The 23,560-nt window shown below is 32.3% G+C and overlaps 1 protein-coding gene across 1 annotated transcript in view; it reads left to right on the top strand.

Moving 5' to 3' along the window:
• Positions 1-516: 516 nt before the first annotated feature.
• The window catches only part of LOC139485993 (polypeptide N-acetylgalactosaminyltransferase 5-like), a 32,427-nt gene continuing 9,383 nt past the window's right edge, over positions 517-23,560 (top strand). Inside the window, exons 1-9 of the mRNA XM_071270676.1 lie at positions 517-641; positions 8,002-8,441; positions 10,669-10,822; positions 14,186-14,352; positions 14,729-14,893; positions 15,253-15,469; positions 15,802-15,919; positions 16,711-16,896; positions 17,477-17,605. Of these exons, the coding sequence (XP_071126777.1) occupies positions 8,012-8,441; positions 10,669-10,822; positions 14,186-14,352; positions 14,729-14,893; positions 15,253-15,469; positions 15,802-15,919; positions 16,711-16,896; positions 17,477-17,605 (1,566 nt within the window). The 5' untranslated portion in view covers positions 517-641; positions 8,002-8,011. The remainder of the gene's footprint in view (positions 642-8,001; positions 8,442-10,668; positions 10,823-14,185; positions 14,353-14,728; positions 14,894-15,252; positions 15,470-15,801; positions 15,920-16,710; positions 16,897-17,476; positions 17,606-23,560) is intronic.

Raw genomic sequence — 23,560 nt, 5'->3', positions numbered from 1 at the left:
TACATGTAAACATGCAGTCAAACTACTGCATCCCTACTCTCTCGAAATCGGGTATGTGAGTTCGGATCCCGCTCGTCGTGGCAAGAGCTATCGACTCCAATCTTAATTGACTACGCCGTGAGTGTTAGTTTTCCTATCGAAGGTCGCTTGTTCTATCAGGACACCCCAGCTTCATATCCACCAATAAAAATTGACAAACATGAAATACCATATTAGTGCTGAAAGTGACATTAAGCACCACTCAATCAATCATTCAATATTAAAATTTAAGTATCAACCCAAAAAAGTATATATTCCGTATTAGATAATGTCAAAGGCCTTTTTTGCATTTCCTCCTATTAACATTTTAAAAAAGAAGGAAAATCGTAAATTTTAAACATAAACAGTAAAATACAACTTATCTCAATGAGAATACATTGACATAAAAGCATAAAATTCGGATTGAGGGTGTAAAAACGTAATCTAAGTCCCACGTGTCAAATGTGATAAATAACTAGTGAAAATCAATTCATGCATCGAATCAAGCAGTTTGACAATGAGGAGAATATATGACGAAACAGCTGTTCATTTGAAAAATGGACAATGAAATTGATTATCTAAAATATTATCATCCTGTGTATTCATCTTTCAACATTGATCAGGTAAGAAAACGTAGTTTATTTAGTTTTGTTGGATTTTAATTTTTTTCATATTATATAAATAGAGGAAAAACGAACAAGTAGGCCATTTTTTACCCCAAAGTTTTATAAACACTTAAAAAAATCAAAATGTAAAGTTGTGGCCCAATATTTATTATTTCAAATTAAGTTTTATACGATAGGACACCTCTAGTCTTCAAGAGGCACTGAATACTATTTAAAACTAGGAAAGTGCTTTAAACGAACATACATTTTAAAATGCTTTTTTTTCAATTAAGTTTCCTATTTAAACAAATCAACATAATAACAATGTAATAGAGGTCGTCTAGGATATAGGGGGGAATCGGTTATATTTATTTCGTGATAACTTTAAAGTAAAATTCCGTGATAACTTAAGGTAAATTTTACCTAAAGTTATCACGAAATAAATAGAGGTCGTCTAGGATACAGGGGGGAATCGGTTATATATATTTCGTGATAACTTAAGGTAAAATATAACTTCAGTTATAACGAAATAAATATAACCGATTCCCCCTTTATCCTAGACGACCTCTATTACATTGTAACTATTGTTGATTTGTTTTCGTCTTGAACATACATTAAATATTTGCCGCTGGAAATTACTAAGTAGTATTCGTCTTTCTTGTAACGTCCTCCCTACCTTGTCAAAACAAAGACTTAAAGCTTGGAAATGGCTTCTTCTCCGCCAAACAAGCGGTTTTAAGACTGGTGGGCTCGAAATCCGTCAGACCGTTTCCTAGTTAACTAGCACATTGCAATTTGACTCAGCATGCCGGTCTATTGTTATGCAAGGTTAATGATCATAAAACACTTACTTGTTCTCGTCATGAATATGTAGATGTATTATATTTTGCGCTGGACGTTAAAGACATCAATCTTGTTACGTACATGATTTGTATTTCACAATTGGTACTTAGGGAACACTCATTGAACTTTTAGGGATCATGGATTTGTTTTTGTCTCAGTCAGATAGTTATCAAAGGTACCAGGATTATAATTTAGTACGCCGACGCGCGTTTCGTCTACATACGACTCATCAGTGACGCTCATATCAAAATATTTATAAAGCCAAACAAGTACAAAGACGCAATGAGGATCCAAAATTCCAAAAAGTTGTGCCAAATACGGCTAAGGTAATCTATGCCTGGGATAAGAAAATCCTTAGAAATTTTAATTTATTTAGTTTTTCAACAATCAACTAAATTATATTGTTAAAAAAATAACACTCTAAGGTACAAATGTATGGGAAAAAAGGATTCAGAACATGTTTTTGTCCTCTGCTTGACCATATTATATTTAGTCGGCAAATTGGAGGGGGACCATAACCCCATCCCTTCACCCCTCTTCCCTCCTTTTGAAGTTAAATTATAATTGTTCCCTTATTCAAATTGTTAATCGAACGGAACGAAAGTTCAAAGACGTCCGTTTGAGTCAACAATAAAATAATTATCTTTAAAAAAATCAAACATTTTGTATTTTTCTCTTTATTGTCGGAGAAGTTGTTGGTTGATGTGGTCTGCTTGTAATGTCTTTTATTTTTGGTGATTGGTTATATCCTGTTTTTTTATTTATGAACCGATCTTTAAAGTTACGGAGTGCTTTTAATATTTAAATTTATTAGTATAACATAAGTAAAAATATTCTCACCTCACTAACACGAACGCTTCAAAACAAAGTACATCGTTTTGTTTTTAAATCACATTTTTAAAAGAGCGTTATAAATCCAACTAATAATTTACTTTACCTTAGAAAAATAAAGTCAAAATACCAGATGATTGATTGTTCGATTGAAGTTTACCTAACACTGATTCAGTGGCAAATATTTGATGTTATGTTGATAAACCGCTTCGGAATGAACAAAGAATAAATCAAGTGTCATGTCTGCGCATTTTTTAACCTAACCATGCGGTATGCAGATGCGGATTGAGAAAGGGATGATGCCCGGTTTTCCTTTATGGAGCTACATTTATGGTTGATAAGACTTTTTACGTGTTTTACTCCAAATGTTGTCTTGTTTGAGCCCCCTTTTTTTCAAAATCCTGAATTCACATCTGGTTAGGATTGTGCTTATTGTTGTATGGTGATCTATAGTTGTATAAAAAATCTACGTCATTTGGTAAAGAGATGTCTCAAGATGGCCACCATACTACATCTTATTTGGATATTTGAGATAATTGAGATAATCCAAATATTATATAATGTCGATTAGTCGGTTTTTATTCATTTAAGATAGTACATTGATGAGTACATCGATTTGTGACAAGAACAATATTTAACCTTCGTCTAATAAACGTTGCAAAATCTAGCAACAGCTTGAGTATTCGTTGGCAAGTTCTGTTGATCTTTAATTTTTTAAAAATCCGTTAAATATTTATAAAATTCAATTTCCTATGCATATTGCAGAACACATTGAAATTGACATCAATGGCGGAGTGTACACTGTCTTGTCGTTACTTATTCATTTTTATCCGAGGAAGATGTTTGTCATATTTAAAATTGACATTAATGGCGGAGTTAAGGTATTTTGAAATTACACTGTCTTGTCTTTACTTATTCTTTTTTATCCCAGGAAGATGTTTGTTAGTTTTTAGATCTTGAAAAATTGATAGGGGGAGGAAGTTTAATAACTTTTCATACTATATCGTGGATACCCCGAAGAAGAAAAAACGTTATCACGAGTGTCATATATTACATGAACATTATAGAGAATAGCATGCTATTGACATTTGAAAGCAGACCGATAACCTGGATTGAATTGGTTGAATTGATTAGTTAATTAATTAATTGATGGGTTAATTAATTGATTGATTGACCAATTGATCTACTGATTGATTAATTAATTGATTGATTGATTGATGATTGATTAAATCAAATGAAAACATTTCATGCATGTCCAAGACGTGAACAAATAAACAATACATACACCGGGTGCAGTGCGTGACATATAGATTATCACTGGAAAATTAGATTAATATGCTGGATACGGACAGATATGCTGCCGAACAAATTTCAAATATGAACACTAAGAGAAATTTTGCAATGGTTCTTTCATGTGCAGAGAGCTTTCATTGTATACTTTCTACACGATGAATCTGATTTTTCTGACCGGATGTTGCAGTGTATTTATCAATATATGTCTAAACACACAAACTAATCCAAGGGGTGACCACACTGCATATGTTGAAATAAATGTACTAGTAATTACAGAAAAAGCAAAAACTTACACTTCAAAACGAAAGGCTGTCTCCAGTTTGAACTGTTTAAACTAGATATAATTGAGAATAGAAACGTAAAATGTTAAAGAGAAAACAACTGGACAAAGAACAGAAAACAACCCAAGGCCACCAAATGGTTTTTGACGTAGTGAGAAACACCTGCAACCGAAGGCCCCTAAATAATAGTGTATACTAGTTGAGCAAGAAGAGACCACACTTTACTCTAAAACATACAAATAAACCTTAATTTCAAAACAACACGACCAACAAAGCCTAGAGGTTCATCACTAATGGCAGGCACAAAAATGCTGGGTAAAAAATGTTTTGTGATATTTCAATCCTCCTCCTTTGCATCTTGTCACAGAGGAATAAAACTGCACAACAAAACGCAGAAAACAATTCAGTTTAAAAGAAATAAAATTACAATTCAGTTTAAAAGAAATAAAATTATAAGAGCTACCAATACAAGGGTCGGACCCAGGATTTCTAAGAAAGACGATTACATTCTACATAATCAAGAAAAATATGATATAATTATTTTGACGCTTAAAAAGGGGGAGGCGTACGCCCAATATTCGCTTAATTCATGAACGTTACAACGTTAAAAAAATTAAATGTTTATGTCATTTCAGATTTATTATGATACATGATATGCCCGTTCGTATGAGTCTCTGCTTTCTGTTAAATCATTGTGTTGGTGTGTAAAAAGGAAGGGTTAAGTTTAAAACTATGTGATCATAAACGAAATTTCCCTTGACTTAATTGAATAAAATAATTTTTGAAACGTTTTATTGGTATTAAGTTAAATATCTAGTGACAACGCCATAATATCAATAACATATATATGATAACAACTGTAAACTTAAAGTAGGGAATAATCCGCATTTTTTTATTTCAGATTTGTTTTATAAACCTTCAGGGACTTCAATTTTGAATGTCTCCATTAGTGTAAAATTACACTTATACGACATAGCTATTTTTATTTCATACTTTCGACTCAACTTAAATGTATTATGACAAGTTGGGATGTCACAAAAAACTTTTAAATACATTTAATTAGAATATCCCAATGTGTTATTTTTTTAACAATGCCCAAGACAATTCTTGTAACAGTGTAGGTGAAAGCGAAAAAACTGTATACAAACAGTCCTAAATAATTGAATCCGTCGTATTCCATGCCACCAGGGATAACATACAGTTTACAAGCTTTTATATCGATGGCTATACATATAGCAAGGTGTTTGCTTAACGCCCAGTGGAAAATATTATACCAAACAGTCGGGGACTATATTTGCGCAATGCAATCACATTGTTAAAGTTTCAAACTATATTTGTTTTAGAATATTGTCAATTTTAAATAATACTAGAATTTTGGAAATCTAGAGAGGAATGTGTGAATAGTTAGTTATATAGATATTGGAAGATGTGGTGTGAGTGCCAATGAGACAAGTTGAACTCTCTTTCCAAATAACAATTTAAAAAAGTAAACCATTATAGGTCAATGTACGGCCTTCAACACGGAGCCTTGGCTCACATTGAACAACAAGCTATAAAGGGCTCCAAAATTACTAGTGTAAAACCATTCAAACGGGAAAACCAACAATCTAATATATATGTCTATAAATGAAAAGCTGTAACTAATTTTAAAAGAAACTTAAAAGCCCATATTGTCAGAGACAGTCGCAAACTTATGCTTAGTTTTTTAAAAATTACGCCGAACAGGATCGGTTTGTCGAAGTTGGACATCGGTTTGTCGAAGTTTGACCTCGGTTTGCAGAAGTTGGACATCAGTTCGTCGAAGTAGGAAATCGATTCATCGAAGTAGGTGATCGGTTAATCGAAGTAGGACATCGGTTTATCGAAGTATGAGATCGGTTTATCGAAGTAGGGCATCAGTTTTCGAAGTTGAAGCTTTCATACAATGTTGAATCATTTAACAGGAATAGTTATGCATTAAAAGTATAATTACAATAACACAGAGGCAAACAATACCCAAGGGTACCTTGAAGCACATAAGCGAAATAAAACTAACAATGTCATGGGAAAATATGAAAAGGGACAAAACGATACACAACAGAATGTAAAACATAACACGCGCACATAACACAGGAAATTAAAAACTGAGGTCCACGTGTGTCACCCGTCTTTTTTTAAACAAACAAAATGGTTTTTGATTCAGCAGTTAAGTAAAGTAATCTATTTTGCTGCGTTCGTTGTCATTCAATGACATGTGATAAAATGTAGAGCTAACCGGAAAAGGGTATTAAAATCATTTTAAATTATGTCTCAAGATAATACGGATTAGTTATCTGACGTTGTTATATCGTTTTTTGTCTTATAGTTATTGCAAACATGCAATACTTTATTGTTTCAATGTTATAAAGGATTACCTAGCTTTAGGGATTATCAGTTCAGAATGCATATACGTCTATTTAACTGACGCTAATCTCACGTAATAAGAATACGATGTAAACAATACATCGAGATCTAGATTCTTAGAATTTAGTAGATATGTACATATACTTATAACAGGTGCTAATAAATACAGCGTACAAAAAGAAAATCGGGGTACCCATGTTAAGGATCGATACTTCTTATCCAAATAATGTCATAGAATTAGAAATGTACGAAACAATATTAAATTTTGTAAATGACATTTCGCATGTTATGTTAAAAGCAAATGTTTCCAAATGTACAATGTCTTCGACAGTTGTCGGACATCAAGTAAAACACATAACATAGGGAAGCCTATGCCAAATTCTGCTGACTTTTCATTTTTAAGCATTAACTTGCAAACGCATTTTTTTTTTAAATAATCAGTTGTAACAATGACGAAATTTATATAAGGGATTAATTAGTAATCAACCATCTTACAGTAACTGCTCTTTTATCAAAAACAAAAATACAAACAAGTAAAATAGAAACGGTTACAAATAAGATAACATTTATTTTATCGTAACATGAGGTTCTTGATAGGCGTAGTTTAATGAAGATCATTTGAAAGGGTAAAACTATTAAGTGTTGTTCTATATATATTTTACCCAACACTTTCTCTTAAATTAATTTGGCTCGTTTAATTTTCATAAAATTTTGTCAAAGTAAATACTTTAACAAAAATGTAAACCGTTTTGCCAGAAAAATTACACTGGTTTTATAGCAATTTGACAAACACCAATTTTGATCATTGAGAAGCTTAATATTCCTTTTACAACACAACGTAATTAAAACGTTAAGCTGACTTTACAGAGTTATCTCCCTGTAGTGTTGGGTACCACCTTAAGTGTTGTTCTATATTTATTTTAAAAATAGGGCGACTAGGTATGATTGCCAATGAAACAACTATCTAACAAAACTCAAATTAAGCTGATATTAGCAAGAATAAACAACCATAAGGTCTTCAACAATGAGAAATATTTTTAAAATGACTGTAAGATAAACAACATGATAGTTCTGTAATCTAGGAACATTGATAATTCTAAATGTTTCTTACTATAAATTGATGTAAAAAATAACTTCCTATTTCGTTTCTTATATGGCTACAAGACAAATAAAACTTTAAGGTTTTGAGTATTATCAATCATAAAAGCATATTGTTCATGCAAAAAAATAGTTCTTTCGAATGTGAACCAGATCCATATACATGTATACGTTGTATCTTAATATCATTATGCTAATCAATTCAAATTAAACTGTTGTATGTTTGTTAATCCATCTTTTGTAGTATCTTTTTTGAAAAAAGCATGATATAAACTACATTTTTACAAATTATTAAAAAAAATCTAAAAATATAATTTAGATCCCTTCCACATCCATCTACCTTAAGTATTAGACAAAATTGATAGAACTTTTCATCGGGACCAAAACTAAAACATTCGAAAGCCATGGGTGTATAATTATTTAAATATCTTAATACTAAATGAATAATGCATACATACATGTACAAATATACGTAAAGAAGTTGGTTGCAAAATGCGCATGAAATACATGTTTGATAAGAAATGTTACAAATATTATTTGAAATTGTTTTACCACATCAAGTTTTACATAACAATAAAAACGTTTAAGAAATACTCTCTAACATCACTTTATTTAGTGTTAATAAACCATGCTATTTGTAATCGTTTCAGGACCATAAAAATGAATTTAGTACGACTGCTCCGGAGGAAATTATCAGCACCAATATTCCTATTACTTTTAGTCGCATTTCTCTGGTATTCAATATTCATGGTCGAAGATATGACGGGACCGAATGACGTTGATACAGAAAGTATGGATGTCTATGATGTCAAATTGAGACAAGCCATCAATGAAAATACACCACCACGTGACCATGTAAAACCTTTAGAACCACCAGACGACCATGATAAAAATCCGGAATCTCCTAATTCTCCAATACACGACAAAATGAATGAACCAGCTGTTGATCAACAAATTGATAATATTCAGGAACAAAATGTGAATATAGATGAAAATAAACAGGAAGTAAATAAAAAAGATGAAAAATTACAAATAAAACCACCACTGAAGGACCTTCCAAAATTTGACGTACTTGTGAAGGAAGGACTAGGTAATACTGGGTTCATTCAACCTTTGCCAACATTTGGATTTTGGCCTCAAATTTCAGGTTCATCTATGGAATGATTTTGAACACTTTTTAAACAGTTAAATGTCTATTTCAGTTGATTCACTTAGTTTGTGTTAAAGTTTTTAACTGATTTAGTCATTAAATAAGCTCTGATTGAAGCTTAAATATGAAAAATCTATCAAATATGGCTAAAAATGTCACTTTTCATATAGTTTTTGTCAAAAAGTGGGCCTTAGCTGGACCTACTCCTTTGCACCAATGAAATAGCTTTATTTTAACGCTTGTTTTTATAAGTATTGTTATATTTTAAAAGTGTTTAAGTTAAAAAATTTAATCTATTTCTTTATTATGAATTTTATGTTTTTATCAACAAAATTTTGTTAGTATCAAGGGTTCTATTTAACCGTTTTTGTCTTCTTAGATATTTTTTAATAATTCATTTTTTACTACAACACAATTTTGCAAATACTTTATTTTAGTTTCTGAATTTTCAAAGAGTAAAATTTTAATGCTTAAATATACTGACTGTATTTTACCTTTCATTAATTAATAATTGCTATAACAACACCTATTGTGTTTTGTTTGTAGGCATGGGTTGAATATATTTTTATCAAATGTTGGCATAGGTTGAAGACACCGTAATACTGATAGTTTACGATATCAATGTGTAGAAAACCTAATCTATATTATTTTGCACTTGCTATACCTGAAGTGCTATAAAACTAGGTTTAATCCACCAAGTTTATGAAGTTCATTTTTAACTACGATAAATATTATATTTAGGTAAATCTCCAAAGAGGATTAAGAACTTAAAAAAAGTTAAGAAATTCAATGTGAATGTAAATCTATATGTTGATCTCTGAAGTGCAAAATTATAATTTAAGATATAAATCCTATAAAATAGTCAACATACAATGTACATGTATAAATGAATAAATGTGTAATAACGCTATCTCAAAGCCTACTATTTAACAAAAAAGAAAGATCTACTAGACAAAACATTTTTTTTTTACTAAATTTGATATCTTATTACAATGACAGTTACTCGTAAAGTAACACATTCGTATCAAGTTATCACCATTTTCTTTTTCTTTGTTTTTTTTTCCTTTGTTTTATTTTCTACTTCTTCTAAAATTCCGTTCTTCCAAAATATAAATCTACATTTACAATAAGACGAAGACATTTATTTTTTCATTGGTGGAAGTATGCTGGTACCAATGTATGAATACAAACATAGTCACTGTTCAAGACTGGCTCATCAGTCCATCGACACACACACACACACACACACACACACACACACATCAGAAACTCTTTCTATGAAATAATCATATGATGTCCAAATGGAAATTAATCGTACGATATACATCATAGCTGTCTTTTATTGGTCTCGTATGTTGGCATTCACTATCTTTGACATTTGCTTAATTCCTCGTAATGTGCAGTTCAAGTTTAATTATCTGTTGCTGTATCATTGATTTGATTTGATACGACTGTCATACAAAAAAAGCTGAAAGGTTTAGCTAACTATATACCCAGGTTTAATCCACCGTTTTCTGCCTAAGATAATGTAAAGCAGAAGATGTGGTATGTGTGCTAATTGAAACAACTCTTCATCCAAGTCACAATGTGAAAAGAACTCAAAAAAAGTAAACTATTATAGTTCTATGTACGGCTTTCAACACAGAGTCTTGTCTCATATCCAAAAGAAAGCTATAAATGCCTGTACCAAGTCAGGATAATTACAGTTGTCTCCCATTCGATTGATTTGTTTGAGTTTTTAATCTTTATATTTATTAAGGGAGTTCACTTAATCTCAGTTTCAAAGTAATTAACTTTTCGAAACACTAGTTTATATTGATAGTGAACTAATAGAGGAATTCAAAGAGCAAAAACAATAAATAGGCCTCGTTTTCGATATATTAACCATTGAAACTATTAAAAAGTCATTAAAATTTCAAAAGACTTTAACTGACAGCTTATCATTATACAAGTAAAAGAACTATAAAAAGAAAAATGTCAAAGTCAAAGTTTGTAAAAGTAAACCATGATTATAGATTAAAGAATAGTCTCCAATTCAACACAGAGCTTTTGCTCGCACCAAAACAACAAAATATAAAGGGCCCAAAACTGACTTAGTCTATTGTTAACCAATTCAAACTAGAAGACTATAAGACATTTAGTAATATAATGATTATTCCTGTTACAGGAGAAAATGGACAACCAGTCAACATTAGTAAAGATTCGTTATCCGAAGAACAAAAGAGGGATTATAAAACTGGATGGAAAAACAATGCATTCAACGAATATCTCAGTAACCGTATATCATTAGACAGAACATTACAAGACCCTAGAGATGAAAAGTAATGTATCATAAATACCCTTTGTTTTAATCCGTCTCCAACGTTCATATAAACTTTCGCAATTAGAAAAACAAAATGACGTACGAGGCAATAATTTGTAAATGCACATTTGGTACATTTCATTGGATACATAAAAGCAGTTTGACAAACACCAATTTTTATAATTTCGAAGATAATATTTCCTTAACGATATAATCTGATTAAAACCTTAAGCTGATTTTTATGCAGTTAAGCTGCATTATGCGAGCACCCTAGATTTGTGTTCTACCCAATAAATCCTGAAATACTTGCCATTGTTATTATCTAGCTTGCTACTATGTTATATATAACTAATTGAACACTTTTTTAATACTTTTTATTCTGGATTACAAAAAAAATGACCAGAAAAACCTTAAATGATCGTCGATTTATCCAAAAGTTTTAAAGTTACACATAGGAAGTAGTGCTTATTAAGAATCCTTGTGTAGTTCATTATGACTTGTGCTTTTAGCTAAGATGTCAAAGAACAATTGTATGAAATATTTAATCGCCGAAAATCTCTTAAGACAAGTAGTTTAGATTTCCCAAATGACAAAAGTCGCAGGAATATTGTTTGTCATCAATACGTAGTACAACTACGTCAGTAGTCTATTATATAATAAGTTCAACTGATCATGCTGTTGGCGGCAATTTCAAATTAGAAAAAGAAATTTTCGTAGCTTTTCAATTTGGAGCCAGGTGTGCAAATTAGCGGTGGTCCGAGGTCCGCGACCTTCCACTTTTGCAAGCGGAATTTCGACTAGGATAGTTGGTTTCTAGCTACGCCCGACGTAGTCACCTTACATTTGAAAGAAAATAAGAAATTACTTTGCAAACCTTTTCACCATGTTCACCAGTCTCCAATTAAACGAGCTAAAAACTTATTTTTATCATTATTATTCATGACGGCGATGTTCATTTTGTTCAACCGCTAGCTTTATACAGAAAATCGCCGACAAATATTGTATAAATTCGAGTAAAATCGTATCTGATTGACAAAAACAACATTGTAAACACATAACAATGGCGGCCGTGAAGACAAAATTTTACAAAATCGGATTCCGATTCCGGGAGCGGATAAGGGTAATTCCGGGTTTGGCGATCATTTACACAATAAATACAAGCAGGTGAAAAAATACATCTATGCATGGTAAATGAATATAAACACTAGTATTGTAAACCAAAAGATATATGTAAAAGAAAGAAAAAGCAGAAAAATATTTTATTCAGAAACTCAAAATTACTTTTTGACAAATTTTAATTTAAAAATCCAATACAACAAGACAGCTGGGAACAGTATATCTAACAATATACATGTTCATGGTCACAGTCTAAATTTTCTTTATAAATGATAAATGTTGATAATGCATGTGAGATGCTTTTAAAGTGTAAAGTTTACTGCAATTTCGAGGGGTTATTTGTTTTTTTCTCAATTTTGAAGGGTCAATTAAAGTAGCTGAAAGTTTCATTCTTTATTTTCACTAATAATGCAACTAACTGTATATTATATATACCTTAATGTAAGTAAATCATATGATATATAGTCGGCATTCTTTGGGCCACTCTACCCCCTCCTGTTTGATAACTTGGAAACGGTCGAGCTCCCCACCCCTAAACCATATGAGGGGGCAGATCCAGGATTTTAGGTTAGGAGGGGCGCAAACTTAAATTTTCGCTGAGCAGAGCGAGGCTAAAAAAAAATTGAGGTAAAATTCTCGGAATATTCTTTATTAAGCTGAGAACAACCCATGCTTTGCAAATTTAAGGGGGGTGCAAGCCCGCAACCCTCCCTCGTCTGAATCCGCCCCTGCATATATTCAAGTATAGGACAATATAATAAATAAAAAATGAAATATAGGGGGAGTCCCTGGAGTTACCCCACCCCCTCCTGTTTGAGAACTTGGAAACGGTCGAGATCCACACCCCTTAACCATATATATTCATGTTTGTGACAATATGAAAAATCAAATGAAATATAGGAAGAGTTGCTAGGGGTCACCCCACCCCTCCTGTTTTAGAATTTAAAAATGGTCGAGATCCCCATCCCTAAACCATATATATTCATGTATGGGACAATATAACAAATCAGATGAAAGATAGGGGGAGTCCCTGAGGTCACTGTTCACCCTCCTGTTTGAGAACTTGGAAATGGTCAAGATCCTTACCCCTAAACCATATATACTCATGTATGGGACAATATAACAAATCAAATGAAATATAGGGGAAGTCCCTGTGGTCATCCCAACCCTCCTGTTTGAGAACTTGGAAACGGTCGAGATCCCCACACCAAAACAATATATATTCATGTATGGATCAATATAACTAATTAAATGAAATATAGGGGAAGTCCCTTGGGTCACCCTACCCCTTCTGTTTGAGAACTTGGAAACCAATGAGATCCCCACCCCTAAACCATATATATTCATGTATGGGACAATATAAAAAATAAAATGAAATGTAGGGGAAGTCCCTAGGGTCACCCTACCCCCAGTGGCGGATCCAGAAATTTTTATAAGTGGGGCCCACTAACTGACCTAAGAGGGGCCCGCTCCAGTCACGCTTCAGTGATTCCCTATATAAGCAACCAAATTTTTTCCAAAAAAGGGGGGGCCGGGCCCCCTGCCCCCCTAAATCCTCTGCCTACCCCTACCTGTTTGAGAACTTGAAAACCGTTGAGATCCCCACCCCTAAATTATATATATTCATATGTATGGGACAAAATAACAAATCATTTACATTTACTATGGGCAGGTCAGTCAGACCCCACCTTTGATCCCTGTTGTAGTGAACATTTGTCTGATTCGTGTCTCATAACTTTTGTACTATAGAACACAAACTCAGTTTTCTTTCCAGGGAAACCAGTCCATTCATACTATTACATGTTCATACTAAGTCAAATTGAACTTCTAGCAGTCAAATAAAACCAAGGTTAACTACCAAGTAGAACAACTGCAATCATTGGGAACTTGTACCACTGCAGACTCACCATAAAAAATATACATTGATACTGTATATGCATTGCTTTTGAAACCTTGATAACATATAAATTATTTGCCTTAATAAATAAATCATTAGATAAACATGAATGTACTATATATGAATGTTTAATGTTGAGGCAACATTGCCACAGTTTTCATAATTACATTTGCCTTGGTTTTTGGTTAACTGCCTTCAGCGCTTACAGCGCTTTGATTTAAATAGTTATCTCTCTGAAGTGTTATGGACCACCTTAAGTTGTCTCTTTTTCACGATCGACACGCTCATATCAAACAAACTGTGAAATTTCCACAAGTTGTTTGTCCTGAGAACCGTCTTTTTAAGACTAAAATATAATGTTAATTTTAGATGCAAACTTATCAAATATCCCGAGAACTTACCCGACGTTAGTGTTATTGTTACATTTCACAACGAGGCTTGGTCTGTGCTACTACGATCCGTCCACAGTATTGTCAATAGAACGCCTAAGCATCTTCTCAGAGAAGTTATATTAGCAGATGACTGCTCTGACATGCGTAAGTATTTATCATTGCTTATAGCTATATATCTTCAGAAGCCCATTACTTATCTAGTTTATATTGGCATTGATGTTCACAAATGAATGACTCGACTTGAGTAAAACAACTATCATTTACGGGGTCATTTATACGAACATAGGGCAAAACCGTAATAGTTGGGCATAATTTCATAACTAAAAAAATTTAAGGCTGTACAACTACATTGTATAGAGATGTTTTATTTCCATTCTATAGTCTCACAAGTAGATGTAGTACAAAATAAGACATTAATAAGTCAATAACTCAAAACACCCCAAAAGAAACATGTATATATACCTTATACCAATGTGTCACAGATATTTAGATATATTTTGTAACAATTGATGAATTTTAGCTCACTTAGCAGAACCATTAGACAAATATCTAGAGGACTTCCCGAAAGTAAAAGTTGTAAGAGCGTTAAATAGAGAAGGTCTGATCAGAGCGAGGTTACGAGGATATAGAGCAGCAACGGGCACCGTGCTGGTATTCCTTGATTCTCACATTGAATGTGCTGAAGGTAAGTACAGACTTTGAATATATCATAATATATTATATGGAAGTGAAATATTCCGGGTAATTCCGCAATTAACTAGTTACATAGACATACTGTATGTTATGTCCGTCTCAATCGATTTATGAAATTCGGACATCGGAAATTACTCTTCTGCTGACTTTATTAAACACTTTCAAATAGTTCTAAAAACAAATTCAAGAATATTTAATTTTGAAGTATTTAAAATTTGTACACCATACGCACGTTTTGTCTAAAAAAGATTCATCAATGACGGTCGAATGAAAATATTTAAAAAGGCTAACAAAGTACGATTTTGATGAGGATTGAGGTCACAGAATCTGACACAGCATTTACCATTTCAGGCTGGATTGAACCAATGTTAGATAGAATAGCCAAAAACTGGACGACCGTTGTCACACCTGTCATAGATGTTATTAACGATGACACATTTGGCTTCCAGTTCCAAGATGCAAAAGCTACTAGTGTAGGGGGGTTTGATTGGAATATGGTTTTTACGTGGCATGGTATACCCGAAGAAGAACGGAAACGAAGAAATTACGAAGACCATACGCCGGTTAGGTAACAGAAATAATATAAACCTAAAGTTGATGTATTTTTATAATGTTAAATACTATTTTACGTAGTATGTTTCTTTTGTTTTACTATTCATGTATTAATTTTCAGGGGAAAATTTCATGTATTGCTTGGTTCCAAAAGTTGACATACAATAAAACGTCTGACAAAGAAGATCAATTTTCATTCATTTTATATTAAATTAAATAAGTAGCTGGGATATGATAAACACTTGTAAACAAGAACAATTGTGTCACTTGTGTTAAAGATACCAGCAAATCTAATGTACAGTATTATGTTTTTGTCTGGCTAATGAAACAAGAATCTTTATTTTGCAGATCACCGACCATGGCTGGTGGATTATTTGCGATCAGTCATGCATACTTTACTTATATTGGCACGTACGATGATGGGATGGATATATGGGGAGGTGAAAATCTAGAAATATCATTTAGAGTATGTTCTGTATTATATATACAAGTACTGATACCTTTACATTTGCACTAATGTACAAATATATGGTGTATTTTAAAATCAAGGATAACTTTTGATTGAAACGTCACTGATAAGTCTTTTATAAACGAATACATTTTAATACTTGTATCTTTGATACGTTTATGAAATAGTTTGGTTAAAAACTAACCAAATTGACAAAACTTTGTTCGTTTAAATAATCAGCAACATTTGATGTTTGTTTTGCCCAGATTGTAAATCGAAATATTGAATTTTTGAAGATCACTTTATTCATTATGAAATAAGAAAACTACCGAACTCTGGAGAAAATTCTAAATGAAAGTCTGTAATAAATGGTATAATAAAAAGCTCAATTACTATAAACGAAAGGATAACAACTGTCATAATCCTGACTTAGACCCGGCGTTTTCTTATGTATAAACGATGGATCAAACCTAGCTTAACCTTTCCCTTGTATGACAGTCTCATAAAATTCCATTATATTGACAACAATATGCGATTAAAACTAATTCTCAATTTTGGATATACTAGGTATAATATAAAAAATGAGGGTACAGCAGTCAACATTGCTTTATAATCATAATCACTTCAAAAAGAAAAAAAATATGAAAGGAAGTAACAAGAAAAGGTATAAACACAAAGCACATTTATCTTGCTTTACATGCAACCGTTTTTGTATTGTATACATACTCATGATAATTGGCAAATGATTCTCGAAAAAATAAATCTCTATTGTAAACCAGTTGTAATATCCTGTTGTGTTTGAATTGCAGATTTGGATGTGTGGTGGTACATTGGAAACAACGCCATGTTCTCATGTCGGACATATATTTAGAAAACGATCCCCTTACAAATGGAGATCAAACGTAAATGTGTTGTTGAAAAATAATGTTCGCTTATGCGAAGTGTGGCTAGATGATTATAAAGAATACTATTATGACAGAATAGGCCATAATCTGGTAATATATTATACTTCTAAGACTTTATTTTAACTCCACATTACGTTGGCATCTTATAGTTGGATTCTTTTTCTTTCTGTTATCGAAATATCCCTCATGGGAAGCATACACTGGTCATCTATCGTGTGCACCCGAATAAATATCTGTACCGTTTGAGTAAATCATTCGAATGACACCTTTTGAATTTTACGTTTATTTATTTCTCTTATTAAGTTTCGGGTAAGGTTACACATGTATTACCTAAATCAGCTTGAAGTAAAGTTATAAGCCTCTTGGACAAGAGTGACTTACAAAGATACTAAAATGATAAATGTAGCTTTGATCGTATTAGCGAACTACTTCAACTTTGGTTATATTTACACAGACTCTTCGAAAACGTCTACAATTGACGAAACAATGTGAAAATCTCACATTTTCACTATTGACACTGTGCCACATAGGTTAAAAAGGGTACTAATCGGTATTATATATTTGTACGGTCGTACGGTTGCCCATATTTGTTTACATCAACTTAATTTGAACTTGGTGGTAAGTTGTCTCATTCGCAGTCATACTACATCGCCTTATTGTTGTATTGCAGGGAGATTACGGTAATATAACTTCAAGAATTGAACTACGAAAGAAATTGAAATGCAAGAGTTTTGAATGGTTCCTGAAAAATGTTTATCCTGAAATGTGGGTACCAGGAGAATCCTTGGCATATGGACAGGTATAGCATTTACACAATTATTAACGTTCTATTATTAATATTTGTTTAGCATGTAGAGGTTAATTTAACATTATCTTAGATCAAAGAGATCAGCTCAAACAAGTTGAACATTAAAAATGAAATATTTTTTTTTTTTATAAATATTTTGTTATTACATAAACTCATACAGTTTTGAAAGTGGTGCCACTGTAAAGTATTGAAAGAGGAAGAACAAACATAGGAGTGTTCCATGAATACTTTTTAATAAAGATGTTTTCAAGAGCAGCAAATTAGTTTTGATATGCAATTACTTCCAAATATTTAATGGGGAACATATTCAAATTTGTTCTAAATAAGATAAGTTTGAAAATTTGTAAATCAGTTTGTTCAAAATATTTATAAAAAAGACATTTTTATCATTCTGAAATATAATTGCACATAAACATATTTTCAGCATTGGTAAATATGGGCACACTTTCGTTTTTATATACTAATAATTAGGCACGATACATGGGTAACAGTCTAGCAAAATGTTTTATTGTATTATTTTAATTTTAGTTTCTTGTGTACAATTTGGAAATTAGTATGGCGTTCATTATCACTGAACTAGTATATATTTGTTTAGGGGCCAGCTGAAAGACGCCTCCGGGTGCGGGAATTTCTCGCTACATTGAAGACCTGTTGGTGACCTTCTGCTGTTGTTTTTTTCTATGGTCGGGTTGTTGTCTCTTTGGCACATTCCCCATTTCCATTCTCAATTTTATTGTATACTCTTATTAGTATGCTTGATATTTGCTTTCCACATTATGGTTCATATACAATTCAATTTATCACTTTGAACGCACAAATCTGCTGTTTTCTAATTCGTCGGGTATTTGTAATATAATACATGACTCTGATCAATACACGAAGACGCCAACATAACTGTTTGTAAATGATACACAAGACGAAGTGACAGTACAATTCTTCAAACTTCTCTAATTTTAAACAAACGGATATAAATTACGGAAGCCGATAAGGGCCATTCAAAAAAAAAATTTTATGTCGTAATTACGACATAGCATGTCGTAATTTCGACATAACATGTCGTTATTACGACATCGCTTTGTCGTAATTTCGACATAACATGTCGTTATAACGACATCGCTATGTCGTAATTTCGACATATCATGTCGTAATAACGACATCACTATGTCGTTAAAACGACATAGCTATGTCGTAATAACGACATCGCTATATATAAAAGAATATGTATTATGATTGCCAAGAGACTAAATGACACAGAAATTAACAACTATAGGTCATCATAATGCCCCCAATAATTAGAAAAGCCCCCGATTAGTCAGCTATAAAAGAGGGAGGAAAGATACCAAAGGAAGAGTCCCCGAAATGCTGTGTGGTATACAGTGTTATTAATTAATTATTAGCTCCCTTGGTAAAACTCCAAATTTCATATTTAATGTATTTCATTGTTAAATAATTTACATGAAGCTTAATAAGTATATATTTGTTAATTGCATAGCTTTTGCTATTTGAATTCATTGGTTAAAGATTTTTTATTTATATTGTAAAGTTTAATATTTGCATCGTCGCAAAATCTTTGGTTACCTTCTTTGGATACCTTCAAGGAGAAACTTATATATCCCGTCTTAGTTTTATATGTTACCTGTCGTGAAGGGCTGTATAGCTAGAAAAGTTTGAAATAAACAATTAAGACGTGGAAATTATGAGGACTGACATTGCATGCCAAGCATTCCACCTCCATTTATATAAGCGCAAACTACATGGCTTCTTGTAATAAAAATATTGATAGCTCTATTTCTACTTTCAAACGTTTGGCACGATATTCCTACAACACGACGTTACACTTTTTAAACATGCGGCGTCGAAGAGGGTTTTTGACTTCGTTTAATTTTTGCAAGTTTTATTCGGTTTTTTATATTGTTGGTTGATTCTGGTTCTTTTCGTTTTGTGATGTCATTTTATCAAAAATTACCTCGAGTTGTGGAAATCGATTTAATAATGTTTACCTTTTAAGTTATTTCAACTAAAAATGCAGTACTGTCGCAAGTAATGTAGGAAGGAAAGATGGGACGGAAGTACATGTATACGGTTTTCCATATTTTTGTTTTATCATAGGATGTTTAACTTTCAAGGTGCATATCATCTGTCATTGTGTAAAATTTCTATATTTTAATTCAACCAATACAAATATATCTGACACTCTGAAAGTAAATCAAACATTTTACCATTGGTTAAATTTGAATAGAATTGTATTTTCCCTGGCACATAGGTTGTCGAAATACACCCCTTCAATTACTTGAACCTTGGCTTTATTTCCCAAGTCATCTATAGGGTTTTACTTCTGATATACATTCTAAAATATAGTAATCTACTCCTGGATCGTCAGCGAAAATGGCAAATATAATCCCGGGTTTTTATTAATTTGATGAAACGGTTTTCGTCGCTGTTTGGGATTCGTCTTTCAATTACCTTCATTTCATGCACAAGTTTGTATTGACGAAAAGTTCCAGCTTCGCTAGTACAGGAATTATTTTCATCACGACCGTTATAACATGAATAGCAGGACAAATCGCGAAGTAAAACATTCCGTGAACTGGTATTAAGTCTTTTAATATTGGTGATTGCACCTTACTGAAGTGACGACTTTAAATGATCTATTTCGGAGTACTTCCGTAACATAATTTTCAATTCGCATTTTACATTTAGAGGACTGTCTTGGTGTCTCCAATTTGTCTTTGCAAAAGTTGGATGAAGTTCATGTAATGGGATGTTTTCCCCATTTCCCAATTCTTTTAAATAAATCGTTAAAAGCTATAAACGATTAATAAAAATTGCAAAATTTAACCTGTGTCGAACCTATGTCCCCGGGCGGAGTCTATAGCAACATGCACTATTCTTTTTTTTCGGCAGCAATCATCAACCTCTTTTTCCAAATTTCATAACACGATTTGTTTTAATTATCATGAACATTTAATTGAAACTTTAGCACATATAACGTCGGAAATTAGCGTCTTTAGGATTTTAGACGTTTTCAGACGTTTGGACAAATTGGCTACCGTTTTGTAATGTGTGGAAGCATTTTATTCCTTTAAGACCCAAATATGTAGGTAATAAGAAAAGAATCTTGGCATTTTTTACTCTTCGTGTATCTAACTTTTGTTTTTATCAATTATAAAAAATACGCGTTAACTGCTTTGAAAAATGAAATATCAACTTGGACAAAATGGCTACCGTTTGAAAAACGACTGTGTAGAGAAGATTTTATTGAATCAGCAATATTTGAACTCACATGAGGCAAATATTTGTACTTTTGTTAGATATTATTATTGTCTTACTCTTTTTATTCATTGTCTGCTTTATCTACTTATAAAATTCACTTTCAGTCGTTGAGTTAATGAAAAACGTCGTTGGACATTTTTCTTATTCCAGCTTAATATGCAGCCACCGAGTCAAATGAAATTTGGCAAAATAACGGCTTTAACGGCACAGAGAACCAACACATGTCGTTGTTCCTGCCAAGAATCAAGAAGATCAGAGAATAAGAAATAGGATCACTATACATAAGAGTTAAAACAGTTTTTCATAAATGTAACGTTGGACATCCGTTTTTTTTTTTCACATAGCTTTCTTATTTTAATCCTCAAATATACTAGATATTACTTAGTATATGATCAGGAGCTGTAAAAACATAATTTAAAACATATACTGAATTTGTTACAATATTGTTTCGTGCTTTCTAACATTTTTATTTTTATTTTGTTTTGCGGATGAAATTTCGAAGATTCTGTTTTAAATCCTAGGCGTTGTAGGAACATCGTGCCCACCGTTTGAAAGTAGAAATAGTGCAATCAAAGACTTGAATTCAACTTTGATACAAAAGGCTTGAAGTTTTATAGGGAGATGGATAACTTGGCTTGCCTTGGAAGGAATGAATGTTACAACAAACATACACGGTCGATAAAATTACTTCGGATCTATAAAATATATAAGTTTCTCACTGAATCTATTCAAAGAAGGTAACCAAAGATTTTGCAACGATGCAAATATTAAACTTTACAATATAAATAAATATCTTTAACCAATGAATTCAAATAGCAAAATCTATGCAATTAACAAATATATACTTATTAAGCTTCATGTAAATTATTTAACAATGAAATACATTAAATATGAAATTTGGAGTTTTACCAAGGGAGCTAATAATTGATTAATAACACTGTCTGCCACACAGCATTTCGGGGGCTCTCCCTCTGGTATCTTTCCTCCCTCTTTTATAGCTGACTATGTGGGGCTTTTCTAATTATTGGGGGCATTATGATGACCTATAGTTGTTAATTTCTGTGTCATTTAGTCTCTTGGCAATCATAATACATATTCTTTTATATAATATATAGCGATGTCGTTATTACGACATAGCTTTGTCGTTATAACGACATAGTGATGTCGTTATTACGACATGATATGTCGAAATTACGACATAGCGATGTCGTTATAACGACATGTTATGTCGAAATTACGACATAGCGATGTCGTTATAACGACATGTTATGTCGAAATTACGACATGCTATGTCGTAATTACGACATAATTTTTTTTTTTTGAATGGCCCTTATCGGCTTCCGTAATAAATCAACGAGTAAGATAATGCTCGTAGATAATGCATTGCTGTGAATATTTATTACGTACCATGACCAATCTATGACAAAGTTTCCACGAAAACCTTTTGATGTAATATTGTCCATGATAAATAAAAATAATACAGTGGTTAAAGCGTATACCGTATACCGGGTTATTTTCGCGGGTGAAAATTTCGCGATTTTCATTGAATAAGGTACATGTATACGAAATATTTTGGCGGTTATTATTACGGCGGATTCAAAACTTTTATCAATACCTTTCCATGTGCACATTAAAATTGGCGATTTCGTTCTATCTGTGAAAATAAGCGAAAATTTACACCCCGCAAAAATAATCCGCTATACGGAATGGCAGAAACCTAACGATTACCAAAAAATAATAATAAGCCACGGCACACATATAATTAAGAGTTCGACAAAATACAAGTCGCTCCTTTTTTTTTTATCAAGCTCTTGATTTTAAGTCTATCAAGGTTATTGAAGAAATACACATAGATTTATTGATTTTAAAGAAGTTCATTTGTATTGCCTGTTGATAAATTGCTTCTCTGCTTTTTCCAAAATACCCTTTTTTTATCTAGTGGCATTAGAAAATACAATAATTTTGTCATGATCTGGTTTGCCTTTTTAATGTTTTTATTCCAACGTCACTGATACATCATGTACGTGTACAATGACCTTTGTAAACGAAACTTGCGACTGGTGTACAAAATATAAAGCCTAGTACATGTATTTATGATTAGTTTATTGATTCACCCATATGCATTGCATGCAGAACCAACTTTAGGCATGTCTCGAATGTTTGAAATTTCTAATTTTGTAAGTTCCTGAAGATATTCAGAAGTAAATAAAATTATATTATGTTCTGCTGTGCAATCTTCAGAATAACTGCGGGTAATAAATTTGTTTCTTACAACACTATTTATGTTTACAAAAGGTTACATTTCTGTAAATATAGAAAATGTAATTTCCCATAGGAACTCCCTTTACCACTAAAGCTGTGACACTTTTACTATGCAGTTTCGTGTAAAAATATATCCTAGATGAGATGTTGATTTGCACTACCATTTTCATTCAAAGGTCAAAACAAAGGAATGTGCGGCATATTTTCAACATGAATATGCCCCAAACAAAAGAGTTTAAACTTATACTTACATTCTTTACTACTATTCTTTTAACTTTGGGGACCCTGGTAATTCAAAATTCACATTTACTGTGTGTATATATGCTGGTAACATCCAGAAGTTATGTCTTTATAAGATAAAACATATAGTCATGTTTGGGAACAAGATCAAGTTCAAAAACATAAACAAAA

The sequence above is a fragment of the Mytilus edulis genome, chromosome 8, assembly GCF_963676685.1.
Source record: "Mytilus edulis chromosome 8, xbMytEdul2.2, whole genome shotgun sequence".
Taxonomy (NCBI): Eukaryota; Metazoa; Mollusca; class Bivalvia; order Mytilida; family Mytilidae; genus Mytilus; species Mytilus edulis.
The sequence above is the reverse complement of the archived record's forward strand: the minus strand, read 5'-3'. Positions and strand labels throughout refer to the sequence as shown.